The 19,763-nt window shown below is 40.3% G+C and overlaps 1 protein-coding gene across 5 annotated transcripts in view; it reads left to right on the top strand.

The window, feature by feature from the left end:
• Positions 1-19,763, top strand: part of sbf2 (SET binding factor 2) — a 122,463-nt gene that overhangs the window by 63,700 nt on the left and 39,000 nt on the right. For all 5 annotated transcript variants that reach the window (XM_044349858.1, XM_044349866.1, XM_044349838.1 and 2 more), the window contains 11 exons: positions 1,710-1,842; positions 2,824-2,932; positions 3,317-3,430; positions 3,841-3,918; positions 4,127-4,240; positions 5,097-5,225; positions 5,397-5,495; positions 5,654-5,858; positions 6,093-6,202; positions 7,194-7,343; positions 13,813-13,881. In XM_044349858.1, the coding sequence (XP_044205793.1) occupies positions 1,710-1,842; positions 2,824-2,932; positions 3,317-3,430; positions 3,841-3,918; positions 4,127-4,240; positions 5,097-5,225; positions 5,397-5,495; positions 5,654-5,858; positions 6,093-6,202; positions 7,194-7,343; positions 13,813-13,881 (1,310 nt within the window). The remainder of the gene's footprint in view (positions 1-1,709; positions 1,843-2,823; positions 2,933-3,316; positions 3,431-3,840; positions 3,919-4,126; positions 4,241-5,096; positions 5,226-5,396; positions 5,496-5,653; positions 5,859-6,092; positions 6,203-7,193; positions 7,344-13,812; positions 13,882-19,763) is intronic.

The raw sequence follows: 19,763 nt of genomic DNA on the forward strand, positions 1-19,763 counted from the left end.
CTGCGGTCCGCTGATCAGCTACACGTAAGCCAAGAACAAGTGTATCGTTTCCACTATTAGGTCGTCCTCTTGCCCATATAAGGAATGGCGAGTAACTGGCAGGTCGGCACATCGGTTTGTGTGCACAGGTCACCCGAGTCATCAGAGAGGAATGTGTGTTAAACATGTCACACTGCACAGGAAGTACATCCCCCACCGGGGCAAGATAAAAACCAGCCATCAACAGCCCTGCGGTTTGTTGTTTGTTGCCTTTGTCTCTTCTGTTGTCTAGAGCTGTTGCTGACACTTTTTATTTAGGGCTCGGAAATGTGGCACTGTTTCATAAGATAAGTAAACACCTGAACCTGAGGTGTGATTATGTAAGTGTGGCTTCAACAGCCTTGGGGAGATGATAAAGGCTCACTAATTTGCAGTTCTTTTGATAGAAAAAGGTCCAACTAAAATAGCGTTTCATTGCATTTGGACCTAAACCTTTAGTTTCCTGTTTATCACTCAAGTGCTCCACTCAGGCAGCCAAACAGCCAGACTCAGCGCCCCCAGTGGCACGGATATGTCTGCCAGTGTTCCTCTCTCTTTATCACTCCAATGTGTGATGAATTGGTCTGTCAGTTGCTTGATAGGAAACAATAACAGGAACTGTAAACTTAGAATTCTTCCTGATTGTCACATCGGTATTTGTAATATTATTTATACTGTATGAGAGCGTGTAATTTCCTTTGTTTTTCCAAGATGAGTTTTCCCATAGGTTTATATTCAGTGTTTAACATAAACTGTCCCATTTGGTTATGGAAATGTTTTTTTATTATGTTGTCATCATGAGCCAGCTGGTTACATGGCTTAAAATAGCTGTGCACAACTTTCAGATTTCATGCAGTATTGGCATCCGTTGAGATCGACTCATCAGTTCTTTCCTATTAAGATTAAACCCTGTTGAACGCAAACTAAATACATCTGAACAATGTTGCACGAGTAAAAGTAATTTTTCATGAATTTACCTAAATGCATAAATGCGTTCTTTTCACAGTTCACTTTTTAAATATTGCTCAAGTCCAGGTTCAGCTCAATATGTTCTGTATATGCCCAGTGCCATGGAAACAGAAAGGCAGTGCAACGGCCCACCAAAGCCACATAGAGACATAAGTCACTCTGGTAGCTTAACCAATAAACGGTGAGACTGCAGTAGCCTGCGCAGATAAAAATTCCTTTAAAATAAAAGTCTCAGGCTTCTTCCTCACCAAAGAACGAACACAACTCAGGCTTTTGGGTGCTTTAGGCAGCAGTCTCACACATTTCATTTCAATTTGACAATTTAAATTAGATTTGAATCAGTTCCACAGATTGTGGAGTCATGCAGCATTACCTAAAGAACTGGCAGACAGATTTTCAAAATGAGACTAGTACACCAATACCATTAGTAGCACTACGACCTTCCATATTACGATCGGTATGGTTGGTCTGCATAGCATTGCCAGAACTACTATAAATATCCCACAGAATATTGTATGTTTTGAATTTCAGTAATCAGTCTTGAAGCTGTTAAGAATACGCACAGAACTCAAAGTGAATGTTGTTTGTTCTAATCTGTGTTTGAGGATTGAAATCCCCCCCAAATAGCTAAGGATGTTTGATAAATGATCTGGAACATTGTGGCAGTCACATTCCAACAAATACCTCATTAATTTTCATTCTGTGTTGTTTTCTCGCTCCAGGAATCCAAAATGTTCTTAGCCTGTTTTGTGCGGTTCTGACAGAACACAAGGTTTTGTTCCACTCCACCAGTTACCAGAGACTCGGGGATGCGTGTCGCGCCCTGGAAGCCCTCATGTTTCCCCTTAAATACAGGTAGGTATTTGTTAGACCCCAGCAGAGGGACAGATTCTCATGTGACTTTCCACTAGCACCTTGGCTGGTGTCGTGACTTCCATGGCTTGTGATCTGACTGATGATTAACTTTGTTTATTATTTGACTCAGTTCTAGAAACGGCTATATCTCCTGGCTATATCACCCTAACCCCCTTTAAGATCACAGAATTTGACCTTTAATATCTAGTAACTTGGGTGGGTTATATTTTTTCAGAGTTCACTTCTCCTAGAAGTGCGTTTCACTTTTATAGTGATTAATTTCCTTTCCTTTGTAGCACAAATGCATGCACCACTGTAGAAGGAACTTTATCTGAAGTAATTTTTGAAAATCACTCATGATCCACATCATGATTTCATTAAACCTAAACATCCCTTCCAGACAAGTTTCAAAACATACGAAAATACTCTGCTTAGAATAATAATTTGTGTCTGATGTGGTTTTTGTTAGAAAAGTCAATTCTTAGTATATGTGCACTGGAGGCTTCCAGTTTCCACATCACATGTGTTTAAGTTGCATACTGGACACAATTGGCTCAAAACTGGTTGTGATGTCACAAATCACAACCACAAGGCACACACCTAAAACTCAGACTTTTGGTAAGCTCAGAGAAATTTCCCCCTTCAGCAGATGAATGTGAACTGCTTATGTCCAAATAAAAAATAAAAACAAATATGGGGACTGTGGACTGTGTACTGACAGCACCAGAGCTTATAAAGGATATTAATGCAACATTTATGAACACCATCTGAGTGCCATCCACAGTTTATATTTTTTCTTCTGTCTTGTCACTTAATGTAAGTTTACTCATTTGAGTTTCAATTTCCCAATTCAACATTTGTAATAAGAATGCAGGGAAGTATATTTTAGGCTCTCAGTTTCCCGCTCATTGCGTAATTCCCCCTCGCCTGTCTTACCATACATATTATACCATGTCCTGACATGTCCACTTTTATGTTTAGTTATCCATACATCCCTATTCTGCCTTCCCGGCTGCTGGAGGTGCTGAGCTCGCCCACGCCCTTCATCATCGGAGTCCACTCCATGTTTCAGAGTGAAATCCAGGATCTGGTGAGTCCAAACATATCACAGACATCTTTCAATATCCTACTTGCAATCAGAACTTGAAGATCATATATTGTTGAAAGTTTTTAAACACTACAATTATTATCAAATATTGGAGTCCTTTAGAATTTGATGTCCTAAGAAGTGATGATGGATGGTAACAGTTTAGGTCTTTTTCTTTCCTCTGAGTAGGAGAGTTTCAATTTCACAAGCACTTTGGTTTCAGGAAGTGTTCTTACACATGAAGGTGAAGTAATCTGACCTTCAACAAGTTGTTTATTTAGCTGGTTTTGGCTAAATTTTGTCAGGCATACGTGTTGTTCCTCACGGTCCTCCCTCCAGCTGCAACCAAACCACCTGACCTGTCAGTGTTTTATGTATCTTCACCAGTTGGATGTTATTATTGCCGACCTGGATGGAGGAACAATAAAAATACCTGAGTGTATCCACTTGTCCCTGCTCCCTGAACCTCTGTTACACCAAACGCAGACTGCCCTGTCTCTGGTAAACACACACGCGCGCACACACACACACGCACGCAACCACATTTAAAGAATCACATGATAATAACATTTGAACTATGTAAACAAAAATTCATTCTTCAGCATCTGCGTACAGTTTTAGTGCCTTTTGTGTTTATGTATGAGTGTGTCTGCATAAAAGATGCGCAGACACACTCATACATAAACACAAAAGGCACTAAAGTAGTTCTTGGATTGTTAAACACAAACAAGCTCAGTGGCTTCTGGTAAAATTGATACACTCACTTTCTCAATCCAACATTTCTTAATGACGTGCTGTATTGTACGTAAGTGCTGGTCACTCATCATGCAGGTGAAATGTTCACTCAATGTTGATGTTACACTTATCGAAGTTTCTCCACACAAGAGCATCTTTTGCACTCTTTCTCTTAGGTTTTGCACCCTGATCTGGAGATAGCAGACAATGCATTCCCTCCACCTCGCACTGCACCCTCCAACCTTAAGTTGTTGGTAAGTCAGCATTGCTTTCACAAGCCCTCCCTTTACCCGTTACTCCTCAAGATGTCTTACTGTAAAGAGTGATGACCTCCTCCTCCCACATGAGGAGAACACATTACCTTAAAGACAAATACTGTTGCATAAATAACTTATCAGACTGCATTCATGGCATAGCTATTTGATGAGTCTTGTTCATCTGTGTGTCTGTGTGTGTGTTCAGGACAAGGAGGTGAGGACCGTCTTCCTCAGGCTGTTTGCGCAACTCTTCCAGGGCTACAGGTCTTGCCTGCAGCTCATCCGCATCCATTCTGAACCTGTTATTCACTTTCACAAGGTAAGATAACGACATAATGGAATTCCCAGAGCTGAATTCGAACGTTTCAAAAACCTCATTTTCCATGAAGTGACCTTAGATTAAACTACTTTAGCAAGTGCTGCTCAGTAAACACATTGTTCTTTTAATCTGCCAAGAATGTTTTAGCCAGAGTCCAGCAGCTAGGGTGGAATTACATGTAAAGACAGATAAACCTGTCAGGCATGTATAGTGTGTGTGTGTGTGTGTGTGTGTGTGTGTGCATGCATGTTGTTTTAAATGTGTTGTAGCGGCTCCATGACTGTTCCGTGATGCTATCCTTTTGTTTATGAAAGCCTCGGACACAGCCCTCTAACCTTGGGCAAAGCCCGGCAATGGGCCATATGAAACATATTAGGTTTACATTTTTGTTTTGTGCCGGGGTTTTTGTTTGTTCGTGTCTGTGGTGTCTCCGTGGTAACCCCTCACCACATCATCCTCAAAGTACCCCACATGGATTCTATTATAAACAAACGCTCAGCTTATTCGTCTGGAATCACTGAGTGGGAAAGGCTTGAGTGAACCGTGTTTTATCTCTCCTACCCACAAACGCAAATAATTATGCATAAAGTAAATTAAATTCATTTGCATGTAGTCATTTATAACTAGATTTATTTCCCTTTTTGTACATGCTGAAGAACTTATCCTTTATTTCAACATTAAAAGAAGCTGGTCTCAGGCCCCCTTGCAAAGATATTTTGGAAGATTTTGTAATCATATTCTAAAAATGGCTGTGATAACTATGTTTGCTTCCAGTCTACAGCATATCCATATGAACAAGATTACATTGCTCCCATCTGTGTGGGATTTTAACTGTTGTAATTCTGACATTATCCAGACTGCCTTTCTGGGCCAGCGAGGCCTCATTGAGAATGATTTCCTGACCAAGGTTTTGGATGGCATGGCCTTCGCTGGCTTTGTCTCAGAGAGAGGTCCGCCTTACCGAGCCTGCGATCTCTTTGATGAGGTACCTTTTAAGTATAAGTGGAGACATTTTACACCAACATTCCTCATACACTGAAGTGGACTTGTCACATCTGGTAGATGCAAGATCTGTTTGATAAGGAATACTGTTCATCTATAAAACCTTTGAATGCTGTTTTACTGGATTGTTTGTTTTATTCTGTGTGTTTTGTAGCTGGTGGCCTTAGACACTGACAGCTTTAAGGAAGAGGAGGTCAGCCCTGCTAAGTTGCAGAAGCACATCAGGGAACTCTCTGAGCAGCTATACAGAAATGTAAGACGGGTGGATTTTTGTTGTTGAATTTGTGTTGTACTGTAATAGACAGATATCCTCATTTCCTTATTTTTTTTATCTATACTGCTGTATATCTACCATATATACAGCTGTATATCCTAATAATACATGTTGTTTTATGATTGGATGCACTGTAGGAGAACCCGAACCCCCACATGGCATTCCAGAAAGTGCCTCGGCCGTCGGAGGGATCCCACCTACGGGTGCACCAGGTACCCTTCCCCCTGCTGGATGATGAGAAGGTGGAGAAGCTGCTGCAGGAAGGTGTGGCAAAGCACACCAGCGCACCTCCCTTCACACGACCTGAGAGAAAGTGTGTTGTACCTGCCGGACCACCTGTTGGTATGGCCAATTTTAAACTACCATAATACCCTAAATTGCTCAGAATATCACTCAAAATTTGAAAAGACTGCATGTAATGTTTACATACAGCATGTACAAGCAGTGTTTGTTTTGACATACCTGGCATCTGCAGAATCTATCTTCAACTCATAGAAATGGATCTAATGTTTGTAGCAGGTGTAGTTTTCGTGTGCAGCGATTCCTCCCCTAATCTTGTCCCTCTGTGTTGTCCAGTTTCCATTATGAGTAAGAGTGGCTCCGTGTTTAACAGCGCTCGCAGACTGGAAGTGGTGAGGAGTTGCATTTCCTTCATCTTTGACAACAAGATCCTGGAGACTGAAAAGGTGATGCACATTCTCTTTCATCAGAGGAACTCCTCCACCTCTGACTCAGTAGCTGCAGTCATCTTTCCTTCGTGTTACACCCATCCTGCAGCCTGTGCTGGAGCTATAGATCTCTCCACACCTTCATCATCCTAATATCTCCCAGCTGGCACGCAGACACTCACATACCGAATGAGATACAGTGTGCAATCAAACACTCAGAATCTGTGTTGTTATCTTGCTAACTTTGCTGAGCAATAGTTTAATATTGAGGTTAATCAGTTCTTCACACTCGTGTTTGCATCTAAAAGCACTTGACATTAGATGTCTGTTCACATTTTCCTTCATCAACGACCCGTGTACAGTATGTGAGGTCACAGGTGAACATTCTGCCCAATATGTATCCAGAGTGTTTGAAATGGGATGATAGCCAGTTACTTTATGTATCCCACTGGCTTCATATAGGAGTTATATAATCCAGGCCTGCGTCTCATTCCAAATTTAAGAATGCATAGCATTCATCCTCTGAACCCCCCATGAGCCTGTAAATCCTGCTCAGCCAAATGGTCAGTGTGAACACTAATAATCATAGGGCAGGTCGCAGTTGCTGAAAGTGCTGTGTCGGTACAGAGTGTTGCTGTAAGCAATGATTAAATATCAAAGTGATATTAATCAGTAATCTTCATCAGGTTACATAACAACAAGGGTCTGTTTTCTCCAAAAGTCTGTCTAGCTCAAGATGCATTGCTCATTAAATGAACAATGTGATGAAGTATCAGTACATGCACAAACACAGTGACACTTAACATTTATTTTTATAAAGATTGATAAAAATGACCTTGCGTACTATTCCAGCAGAGACTATTGAAGGTTGTAGTGAGTTTAACATATAAGCTACACACACTAATTCACTTTGTTGCTGAATGTCATCTCTATTTCATCAAGTCAGTCACTGTATTAAGAAGTATTTTTTCTTTACCAAAATACTCTCTGTCCATTTTCCTATTTACAGACTCTGCCAGCTGCATTGCGCGCCATGAAAGGCAAAGCAGCTCGCCAATGTCTGACTGAGGAACTGAGTCTTCACGTCCAGCAAAATCGTGCCATACTGGACCACCAACAGTTTGACTACATCATTCGGATGATGAATTGTGCCCTCCAGGTAATTCACAGAATCACACTTCAGTCCTCTCCTGCATCAACACTGTCAACAGATTAAAAACAGCAATAATCTGTGCAGCTGTAGAGGCAAAGTATGTTCTATGTACATCAAGATCTTGATATTGTCTTTAAGAGAAGCATCATACAACTAGTACTAAAAAAAAAACACTCAATTAGTCTCTCGACAGAGAGTTAATTGGCAACAATTTGTGTGTGTTAAGTGTTTTATTGTTTAAGTCATAAGCGAGGTGCTAAACAGCCTCTTAAAAGTGAGTATCAGCTACTTTTTGCTGTTTTATATGTGGTAATTTAAGTACTTTTGTGTTTTGGACTCAATTAGAGGATGTTATGTTGAGCTTCAGGAAATCATGACAATTATTCTTTTTTTACTGTGTTCTAGCATCTAATACACTAAACATCCATTAATCTGAAAAATAATAAACAGATTAAATGATAATAAAAATAATCTTTAGCTGCAGCTCTTTTCCACTTCATCAACATTGCTGTCAATGAAAACTTTTGAAGAAAACTGCTCTACATCTGTTTCTAAAATAATCAAAAACTAAAAATAAAAGAAATTGCTAAAATTTTGACAAAAATATATTTTCTTCCTCAGACTTTGGACCCAAGCAAAATGTAAAACTGATGCCGAAGTTCATTGTAGTACATATCTGGCTGTATTTTTAGCTGTGCTGTTTACCCCAAATTTTCAGCAGATGCTTCATATTTATGAGTTAAAACTGGTTTTAATTTAGCAAAAGTCATGTGTAAGTGCGGCAGTAGTACACATAACCTGCTGTACATGCCTGCCCTTCCTTCTCAACTTATTTTTCCGCAATTCCCAATTTTGTGTGCGTTTATAACAGTCTGGTAGCGTGTCGTAAGACTGAATCCCAACAATGCTGCTCATTGTTTATCAGATAGTATGTTTGTCTCTTCCTGGTGCCCTCATGCCTCGGCTACTTGTCAAAGTGAGTAAGTAATGTGTTTTTGTGCAGCTCATAAAGAGTCAGTGAGGCTTCACTCAACCAGAGCAGCCGAGTCTTTATTGGTAGTTCCACATGTTTTACTGCCTTGAATCAGCCCTTTCCAGGGATTTTAATAATTTTAAGCAGTCCTCACGGAGTGCAGATTTTATGGAGTAACTTTGGATTCCAGTCATTCTTTTTTCCCCCCCAAATGATAGAAAGCCAATTAATCCTACCATCTGCTTGGGCCAGGAACACACAAGGTCATTTGACGTGTCATTTGCTCCTCAATTATAAGATGAGAGAAAATGAAGCTGAGTGCAGCACTGATGATTTTGGCCAAAGTTCTGTCTACATGACAGTCCATTGATTTGCAAACAGAGTAACTTATGTCTTTCCACGCATTCAGGAAGACTAGTTGCATCATCCCTCTTATGCTGCGTAATGTCTGAGTGTCTTGAGTTCTAAGAGCAGAGATGAACTATGTGCCGCTTCAACAGGAGTTTGTCAGTGATATGTATCTGTTGAAAAGCTGAAGAGTTGCAAGATGTTCAGTTAATACCACCATCTCTTTTGCATGGCTCTTGTGCATATTATTTAGTTGGCCCATTGTCGTTCTGCTATCTGATAGCCTGTCATCCAATGTGTCTTTTTTGTGTTAAACTGAGATCCTGATGTGTTAACTTCTGCTGGAACAGATGAGTGAAATGAGTTTAACCACAAAATAATGAAATGTGCAGCAAACCTCCTCAAAGGATGCCATGAGGAGATACAAATGTGAAAAACATTTTTCTAGTCAATTTCTTATTATAAGTCCTCATTTTTGTAAGAACAGTTTTCAGTAAACTGAAATTGTCATGCACATCTGGAAAAATGCAGATGTTGTACATTGTCTGCTGTTTGCAACACAGTTGAACTCACATCAGGGGTAATGCTGCTATTCATTGTCTATTTTTGAATTGGTATGTTCATAATAATAGTAATAGAAAGACCAACAAGTGTCTTACTATGGAGATTCATTTTTCTTTTTTTTAAGTATAGAGTTAAATCTCTCTATAACCATATAGTAATATTAAAAATAAAAGTCTCCAAGTGAGTTTTAAAGAGTAATTGACTCCTTCTGGCATGCTGCAGAAACACCAATGACCCACAGCCACACGTGGGAGAAAAAGTAATAAGTTCACACACAGAGAAGAGATTTGACTTTTGTTAACCACAACATGCAATAAGATACAGTCAGCCTTTCTCTGATAATTTTTTTGTTTGTTTGGTTTTTTTAGATTTTATTGTGTATTGTTTGTCATTTCTTCTATTTCTTTAGCATTGAAGCCAGGCATTTGTTCCTGGCTTTCATTTCTTGGTCTCAACTCGATTGTGAGGGATTTGTCTCAGATGAGCTGTGAAAGGAATATAAATAGTAAATTGCTGGGCCAGTAATTACTTTCATATTCTGCACTCTGCCCTTTCTTTCAACGCCCAGCCACGTAAGAACCCCAAAATATTACAGTATGTGCACCACTGCCAGAATTTTGCATGTGTGTGTGCGTGTGCGTGTGCGTGTGCGTATGTGTGTGCGTATGTGCGTGCGTGCGCGTGTGTGTAAGGGATCCTTCAGTGCTTTACAAAGCCAAAGTGACCTCTTCTATAAAAAATGTTGCTTGCTCTTTGTACAATGACAGCATGATGCCTCATTAGGATTTCTGGCATTTGTGTTGATATGACACATTGATTCACATTGACATTATTATGAGGAAAATTACAACATTTATCGTTTAACTGTCAACTTCGGGCTAAATAACAGTTATGTTGTCTGGTTGCAATCAGTGTTTTCCTTCAAAAGGTTCGCAGGGGAGCACAGCCACAGGAAGTGATATGTAATACAAAAATGTACAATAGGTCAAATATTAGGACATTAGAATCAGGTGGTACTGTACCATGTCAGTGCTTGTTAAATTGTTTTTCTTTCTTCCGTTTATTTTGTTATAACTTGTAACACTAAAAGAAATGTTGATACATTCTCTGGAATGAGTTGGTATGTCCAGAAAACGTTTACAGTGACATATTTTTCCTGTTTTCACATCTGTTGTGCTATCTGTGCTGTTTCTCTGCCATGAATCACACAATATAACAATCTCATTAAAGACTTTGAGCTAATTGCACATTTATTTGTGTGTGTGTGTGTGTGTGTGTGTGTGTGTGTGTGTGTGTGTGTGTGTGCATGCACACTCACTGGTCAGTGCTCCAGTTCTTGAAGTGAATGTTGCGCAAGCCATGTGGGGGAATGAGTCCTGCTGTGGATGTATCCTGGCATCCCAACCATTTCCTGTCAGATAGGATTATGAGCCCTCTGTGCTCTGCTCTCTCATGGCCGAGGGCCTCATGATGGTGCTCAAAAACACACTCTGAATGGCAGTTTACTGTGAGAGGGGATTAGGGTGGGAGGTTCATGGGAAGCGGCTACAACGGCATGGAGTCCATGAGTTCCGCATTATCGTGAGCTTGGCTGTCTTATGTAGAACAGTGTGCAGGAACACACGTTACACACAGATGTTGTTGGACAAGTAGGAGGAACTTTATCTCACTATCCTGTCTGAATCACAGACTGCTGAAGTCTGAGCTGATGAGCTGGAATGCCTACCAACTGAGGGTGCCCTCTGCCCCTCCTGGAGCCTAAAGGCTGCAGCAGTTTGACAAATAGCCTCAGTCCTTGTCACCACTTCCCCTGCAGCACTTTAATCACTTTGAACATCTCCTCTAATAGTGAATAGATGACTTCATTACATTTTTACATTATTTAGATCATAAATTAGTCTCTTGCTGTGAGAACATGGCCCCTGTCTGCCTCAGTGGCCTTGATGGACTGCCTTACGTAACACGGTCACTGGGAATCTGCACTGGGTATCATTCCCATGTTCAGATATCTGTTTCTCTACGATGTCCAGTATGGCCAGGTAAACATCTCCCTTAATCAGATTACATGCTTTTGCAATGCAATCTCTGTTTGTTGCTTGTCTGGACACCACAGAGGTCAACTATGTGGCTTCTTCCTCTTCCTAGTAATGATTCAATCTGCAATTAACAATAAAAGCCTCTGTGTTAAGAATTTAATACTTATCTGTAGCCACAAAGTCTCATTAGTGCATCCCACAACTTTACTGGAAAGTGTCTACTTCTCTGGAACACACAGGAAGCTGCTGTTTGCTCACATCCTGATGACGTTTTCTTTTTCTGAAGCATGACTATAGCCTTCTCGGCGTTGAAAACGTCAGGCATCCAAAGAACCTGATGACTCAAACCAACAAACTTGAGTCTTTTTGTTAAATATTCACACTTTTCTGCCCATGCATTTCCACTTGTTGTTCTGTTTTGAATTGGGCCCATGAACTCCTGTTACCTGCAGCATTGTTAAGGATGCTGGTAAACAATGCTTTGGTGCCGCTCCAAGCTGGAACATTTTACCGCAGCCCAAATAACTGCAAAGAAAAACACAAGCGACAAGAACAATAAAATAGAAACTATGTTGCTCAGTCCACAGGGGGCCAGGCTTTCATGTGTAGCTGTAGAACTTGTGTTTTGCATTTTCTCTCCTCTGTACATTCTTGTGTTTTGTTTTGTTTTTTCTGGAGAAATGGCGGTAACAGAGGCCCTCACTACAGACCGCTATCAGAAAGTGCTGCATTCGTCTCCCCATCTCTCCCGCCAAAAATTAAAGACTGATAATATGTTGCATAGCTTTAGAAAAACTCAGTCATGAACTTAAGATTTCTGAATGTGAGTTTTTGCATTCACACGTGACATCTAAAGAGAGAGACCAGTTAAGAAGAAAAGAAAATGTGTGTTTTGTACATTTTCTGGGTATGAGGTCCCACTGAGGGTTATGAGGTGTGGCACCAGGTCATCATCAGTTCTGTTGTTAGTACACGGTCTTAAATCAAGTTTCCTCAAGCCATTCTCATTTACAGAGTTCAACAAATAAATCCCAACAAAGCTTACCACAGATAAGTACCAATTTCCTGTGAATGAAGTACTTTTGAGTCCAACTCGCATCCTTTTCTCCTATTCTCCTGTTCTCATCATTCTCTGTGATCTCTTTAAGTTTTGTTTGGGCCCCTAAATCCCCCTCTGTAAGCCTCTTAATGTACTATTCATCTTAATGCAATTCTCTTGAAAGCACTATTAAGCACCGCCTCTTTGACCTGAAACAATCCTAAATACAAAGACACTTTGGCATGGTGTGTAAATGTCAAAAGGGGGAATATTTTCAACTATTCCGTGATTTTAAAAAACAAAATAAAAAAGAGAATTAAATTTGGTTTCTGGCTGGTCATGGCTGCCTGATAAATGGACACAGCATTTTATGGCCAAAACGATTGGATTCTAGTGATGGTCTCGAATGAGTCTTGTATGGCAGTCTAGTTCAAGAATGCAAAACATAAAATTACCAATAAATTGAAGACTGGAGAGCTCTGACAATTGTGTCAAGGCAGGGATTATATAAGGCTATTGAAAGCATATGTCCTAATAGTGGAGCAGAGTAAGTGGTTTTGGCAGACCTTTTTTCAAGCTTTGCTCTGCTCTGACATTTAAAGGGACCTCAACCTTTCCCTTTCCCTCTGAAATCTCGTGAGAGTTGAGTTGTTGCAGGAAGACAATGGTGGGAACGCGAGTTAGAGTTGGAGAGAGGAGTGCCAGGAAGAGTTGTGTGTTGGAATACATAAAGTGTAGTTTAGTGTTATCTAAAATATTTTCAAAGTCATGGTTGAATATTTAGCTGATTATTCAGCTGTCTTCCCGCAACAACTCCACTGTCACAAGATTTCAGAGCAAGACTTCTCCTTGAGCGAGATATGGTTAGACACAATGACAAACAGACCAGATCAGGCGAAAGGTAAAGAAAATAATTTTATTTCTCTGTAGGAATCCTTTCAATAATGTTGTCACACACTTAAAAAACAATCAGAGCATGTCAGTGGCAAAAACAAGCACTTTTATTGGACGTACATTGACAGGGCGTTATTGCCCCAAAGGATTATATTGCAGCCCATTTTGGGGCTGCCAGCTGAAGCACTCTAGCTCAATACTGGACCGATTTCAAAAATTGTTGTCCCCATTAGTCACTTAGACATAAAATGATGGGAAAATAGGGTCCAGGTTGAAAGATCCTGGAGTTTCCCTTTAACTTATTTAAGTTTAAGAATTTAAGTTTGTTGAAGATAGATTCTTTGCCCTCCAGTGCCCTCCACATCAGTCATGAACTGAAAGACACAATGTTTGTTCTTATATCTTGGGAACACATAATCATTTCAAAACACATGCAGTTACCAAAACTCATGTCTTTACTCATGTTTCCCCTCCGGCCCTGGTGTCTGTGACCTCTCTTTTGGGAGCTTGCACTGCTTGTTTTGGGCCTCTGGTGAAAAAAAGGTGTTCACAGAGCAGTGTAACATGTCTCCTGCTGTGTCCTGTCCTGCTCTCACTTCTCCCCTGTTGTTTGATCCACAGGACTGTTCCAGCTCAGAGGAGTACACTGTGGCTTCTGCACTGCTGCCCCTGTCGACAGCCTTCTACAGGGTAAGGAAGTTAATCGAAAGGAAAGATGTACAGTGCAGTGTGTCAGTTTAATGCCTCTGTTTCTCTCATTTTCTTTGTTATGCATACAAACTACTACTTAGTCAAGTGTAGGGTGACTATGTAGCATCTAAAGGATTAGTTTAAACTAATGACAAAAAAAATTACCATTAATCCCAAGTGGAATCTGGCCATGCATACTTAAGATTTTATCTGCCAAGGTTTTGACATATCTACCGCTGAAACTACTGTCAAAAAATGGAAGCGCATGAGATATTGTTTGAGGCTCTCAAGCACTGAAAAATTACACTCAACAAGCAATGTGTCTTTCAAAAAAGTAAAAAGCCACCTCCTCAAAAAGGGTTTTAAACACGTCTGCCTACAATTCCATGTCCAAAATGAAAACTGTCCACATATGTTGACGTGGACAGTTTTTATTTGGACGATTTATTCGGTAGAAAACAGCAGAAGCAGCATTAACAGTGTTTCTGACAATACATCTTCAGTGATGTGTTATACATTGTGTAAATACTAGGGGTACCGATAGCTGGGCTTTTGGTATCGGCCGATACCAAGTACCGATATTATACCAGTGTTTAATTAATAAGCTGTATTTCTCACTATGTGGAAGAGACTGGGATCATTCTTTTATGCGTAAGGAAAAATCAGGCTTGACTTAAACATTGCTTTCCTAACTTTTTAAAACAAAATGTAAAAAATAAATAAATAGATGTAAATTTACTGAATTGTTATTTATTAAAATAATGGTTTCCAATACCAGATTGGCCCATTGTCACTGATACCCGATCCGGCTATTTGAGTCAGTATTGGACCGATATCAGTATTGGTATCGGTGCATCTCTAGTGAATAATAGACTGATGGCAATTCATTGGCCGGGGTGATATATCAACCGATATTAGCTTATTGCAGATATATTTGTATTGGGGCATATGTCGACCAAAATGTTACAAGAAATGTCAATACAGAAATGAGATATATTTGAGGTAATTTAGAAACGGTGTCTCACATACATAGTTTGTATGTACACATACATAGTTACATAGTACACATTTACAATTTTATTTCTCTGCTGTAAAATGTCCTTTTCAGTGCATATTATAGTCCTGATTCTTTAAAAAAAAGAAATCATTAGCAACATTGTTGTGTGTGTTATGTATTTATGTAAAAAAAAAAAGGAACATTTCTGTTATTTTTATACTGTTATGATGTCAGACGTCCGTTAAACATGGTCAAAGTTCCAAAATTTTAGGTGAACGTATATAAAAAAAAAAAGCTCCCTGCAAGTCAAAAGCAAGGGTTCCAGTCTGCTCTGAACGCTTCATGTGCAGTGTTACCTTTACTTCCTCCTTTTCATGACATGAGATTGTTCACACAATCCCACATGGCCATCCATTCCATAGCCATTGTTGCTAAGGTTGTTCATGTTGTACGCATGTACGAATGTACTCACGAAGTTTACATTTTGAGTAGAGAACAAGAAAAAGAAGTGAAATCCTATTACTACTGTTTGTTTACATTGCCTCCTGAGCCGTCTGAAGTCTGCCAAGGGGCCAATCAGAACAGTGCACTCATCGGGGCAGGGGGCCTTAAACAGACAGGAGCTAAAATGGACTGTTTCAGACAGAGGCTGAACTAAGGGGCTGCATAAGGGTCAGTATAAGATAAATAAGGAGTTTTTTGACCTGAACTTTTTGAATAACGCAAAGATATACCAGTAGAGCCTCAGAATATAAATATAGACCTGGAAATGTGCATAATATGTCCCCTTTAACACTGCACTATAGAAATATTTGTAGCCACAGGAAGAGCAGTTTTCTCAACCTTTGATCATCCCTGAGTATGTACAGTACATGCACAGAGCAATATGTCAAAACCTCTACAGCAGAGTGGAGAGGACTTGCCATGGCCTTTGATTTCCAAACCACATTATCAACACAGGGTAGCTACAGTTCTCAACCACAACTATGTTCCCACAGCTTGCTCGTTGCTATGGGCACAGACACAACTGTCCGCATTGGCTTTTTGTTGGGTACCAGTGCCATACCCTGATGGGCTGGTCTGGGACCTGACCTGCTCTCCACTACCACATGACTCATCTAGTTCACATGCTACAGGCTGATGTAACTCACACAGATAAGCCGAATGTGTTCTTTTTCTTTGTTTCTCTTTAAGGCCACCAGTACTGAAAAATAATTAATTATGTCAGTGTTTTCTTAATCCAATTTCTGTTTCACAAGAATGTCCATTAAACTATAGTCACAATTATTACACAATGGAGCAATTTCCTGTTGTCACAGTTAGAAGAATATAAATGATTTCTTGTCTGGCACTGATAGCTAATTACACAAGGATATTTTGAGAATGCAACAGATTCTTTTTGTTATTCACAGATGATTGGAACTGGTGACAAACTTGAGCTCTGCCTCACCCAAAGGGTGAAAAGTAGAGTGAGGTCAGGAGGGAATCTGCCAAAATGATTCTGTAATCTCTGGTTTAGTGGTGCAAGGATCATTCAGTGGATATGTGACAAAAACAAAGCTTGGTAATGAAGCATCCCGTCAGTTCCCAGCAGCTGTCATCAGGGGCGTGGATTGAAAGGCCCTACGTGATCCTGACATCTCACCATTGATCCCTCACACTCTGTTTCACGTGTTTCTGGACATGTTCAACCATTTTTCCCCCCACATTTGCAAATATGAGTATTACAAAATGCAGCTTTAGAAAATGGATAGCATAGAGTGGGATACCTAGCAAAGAACAATATGTACTATGACACAGCAGCATGCATAACATGATGGGTTTATATAGCAGGCATTTAAAATATCCAAAATGCACCATCTCATCTTTCAGAAGCCCCCCCACCACCCCCAATCATCTTTATAGCATGAAACCTGAAACGGGTAGGAGACCATGGTAACAGTCTCCTAACCGTTGCTTATATATCACAGTAGCTATGTGTTCTGTAAAGAGTTGTGAATATTTGACAAATGAGTCCTCGAATGTGACCAGACTAGACTGTGAAAGTCATTTGTTCGTGACTGGCTCATGTCTTGGAGTGTTTTTTGTTGTTGTTGCTTTTTTTTCTTACCCTAAAAGAAATTGATAGGACATTGTTAAGAGTGCTGCCTGTAAAAATCCAGGAAAGACAGGTTCATGTGAGCTGTTGTTTAATTGGTTTTTAACCTAAAAACGTAGCACTTAGATTCTTGTGGGCCATGTGGTCACAATTATTTTCATGACGCACATTCTCATCTGATATCTAAAACGAAACGATCTCTCACACAGCTGAGCTGATGTTGAACTCATTTAATTGCACTTCTTCATATTTAAAATTTGAAAGTTTTCCAATTTAGCAGGTTGTTTGTACCAAGAACCTGCCCAAAACTTCTGCACTGACCCACTTAACTGCATGTTGAGATTCATTTTAAACTAGTCTCAAGAGTAAGGAAGCAAAACTTTATTTATTTAGCTCAGTTTATTCCAAAGCAGGGGGAGAAGAGGTATTTACCTTTTGATTTCCAGCACGTTTTTGTGTTTTAGAAGACTTTTCAATATGTATTAATTTGATGATAAAACCATTCTTGATATTCTTTGAGTCAAAGGTGGTAGTGTTATTGCATCTCCTACATGTATCTGACATATAGTTTTATCAGCAGTGGATATTTTGCACTTTTGTGCAAGTATTCGTAGGAAGTAAACCTAATGGATGCCAAACAGTGGGTGAACATTAAAGACTGTTAGTTCAAGTTCAGGAGTCAGACATTGGTCAAGTCCCTGTTTGGTATTCTTGGACAGGCTTTGGCAAGCTCACGCTGTGTTCATGCTTACAGTGGTACTGTCCCCATGGCCCTTAAGTCTCCAGGTCGGGGAACGTGGGAAGCTCCCTTGCAATGCAACCGTCTACTCCCAGAATCTGAACTGCCAGAGAGAAGCAGACACTGCTCAGTTATATTGCGGACCATATGTTGACACTGAACAGTTTATGCTATTGACCCACATTCTATGTTCAGTTGTTTTGCTTTCCCATTTCTTTGGTTTCCCCTCAGTGTGACCCTTCTTGAATGTTTTGCTCAAACTAAAGCACGCTTGGAGCAGCATTTGATAGATGTTTGTTAAGACTTCAGATAGAAGGAACTGATTTGCAAAATATCTTCTAGCCTGGATCATGCAGGGATGGTGTCATTCGTCCCCTGTTGGTAAAGTTTATCTAAACGATGCACAACCTTTGTACAGTCGCTCTTTGTTAAAGGTGAGGTTTTACATTTTGTTGTGTTACTCTAATCTGCGGACAGTTCCTCTGGCATTCATTATCTACTGAAGGGTTGGTTTATCAGGAGATGAGCAGGTGTCATTGACGTCTGAGTCAGTTGTTATTTTGCCCTTTGCTGTCTGGTGTAATATTTCTTCTTACATTTGAATATGTCACCAGAGTAAAAGCCTGGATCCAGCAGCAAGTGAAAAACCCAAACACAATTCTGGAAGACTTACACAGCATGAACACTTGACTGTTAGCATTCTTTCAGCCATAGTTTATTCATGGGGGGATTTGGCAGCTCACTCTGTCAAACTGCTCTCCACTATGTCCTCGAAGGAAAATGACGTACTGGGTGACCCTTGTATATCTCAGAGATGTCCAGCTCTTGACTTACCGTATCTATGTTTACTTCATTTTGGAACATTTATATTACTTGTACATCGTGTTTTTACACAGTTATGGCCTATGGATGCCATGAGGGGTTTGTTTATTAGTCTGACTTTCAACTTGGTTTTTCTCTGTTTGTTTTACGTGACTGAATACTGTAAATACATTGTTCAAACGGAGGCTTATTCATGGTTCAGGATGCAAGTAGTTTTCTTCACAATGCACTGACTTCATGGAGAATTGCAAAAATGAGGAGATGGATTGTGTGCAGGTCAGGCATGCATTCCCACAGAAGACTTGTCCAGAAATAATGTCTGTTTTTGTATCTGCAATTCAGGAATGCTATGAATTCTTCCAAAACACTTGTAAATAATGTTGCTGCCCCAAGGCTGGCGACATATCAGACACGACAGTCTTCACTCAGTCTGCATACAAGCATACACTCCCTTAAGTGACAATGCGCACCATCTCTCAGTCTCGGAGAGACACAGTTGACATGTGTGATGCTGTGTGCCTCTCCAGCTGATGTTTGGAGGCCACAGTCCATCATACCGTGAACCTTGGGATCATGTCAAAAAGTTCAAAACAAGATCCCAAATCCTGATAGCCTCATTCCTCTTGACCTAAACACAGCATTTTCTGCTTTCTGTCTCCCCTTGTGATTTTTCTGCTTGTTTTTCACCCTTTCTCCCTCAACCCTGCATTCCTCCTCTTCACAAGTCAAGTCACACAGCCAGATGGGTCTGATAGTGGTATACTCCCTCCTTCCCCTTCATCTTTACTTCCTTATTTCCTTTCCTCCTCCTTTTCCTTTATTCTTCCCTTCCCTGTCCTCCTTCTTACCAATCTGTCTTGTGGATGTCTCTGTAGGCTCAATGTATTATCATATTGGGAAGAGATGACCTCGGTCAACATGACCTGCACATATCCCGAAAGTCAAAAAAGTACAGCCAGGCTGAGTATAGACAGCATGGACAGATCACACACACACAGATCCCCCCCCACACACACACAAACACAACCACCCACCCACCCACCCACACAACATCTGCTGCAAGACACGTAACACACTGCTGTGACAGAGGGGTGTTACGGGATGACTCAGGAGGCTGCAGTTCTTCTTATCGTATTTGTCACTATTTATTGGCCATGTTCCATTCATCTGCAGCCTCTCATTGTAGCCAATCTTCAAAGCATTCCTGGCCTCAGGAGATTTGTCAT

This window comes from Thunnus albacares, chromosome 1 (genome assembly GCF_914725855.1).
Source record: "Thunnus albacares chromosome 1, fThuAlb1.1, whole genome shotgun sequence".
NCBI lineage: Eukaryota > Metazoa > Chordata > Actinopteri > Scombriformes > Scombridae > Thunnus > Thunnus albacares.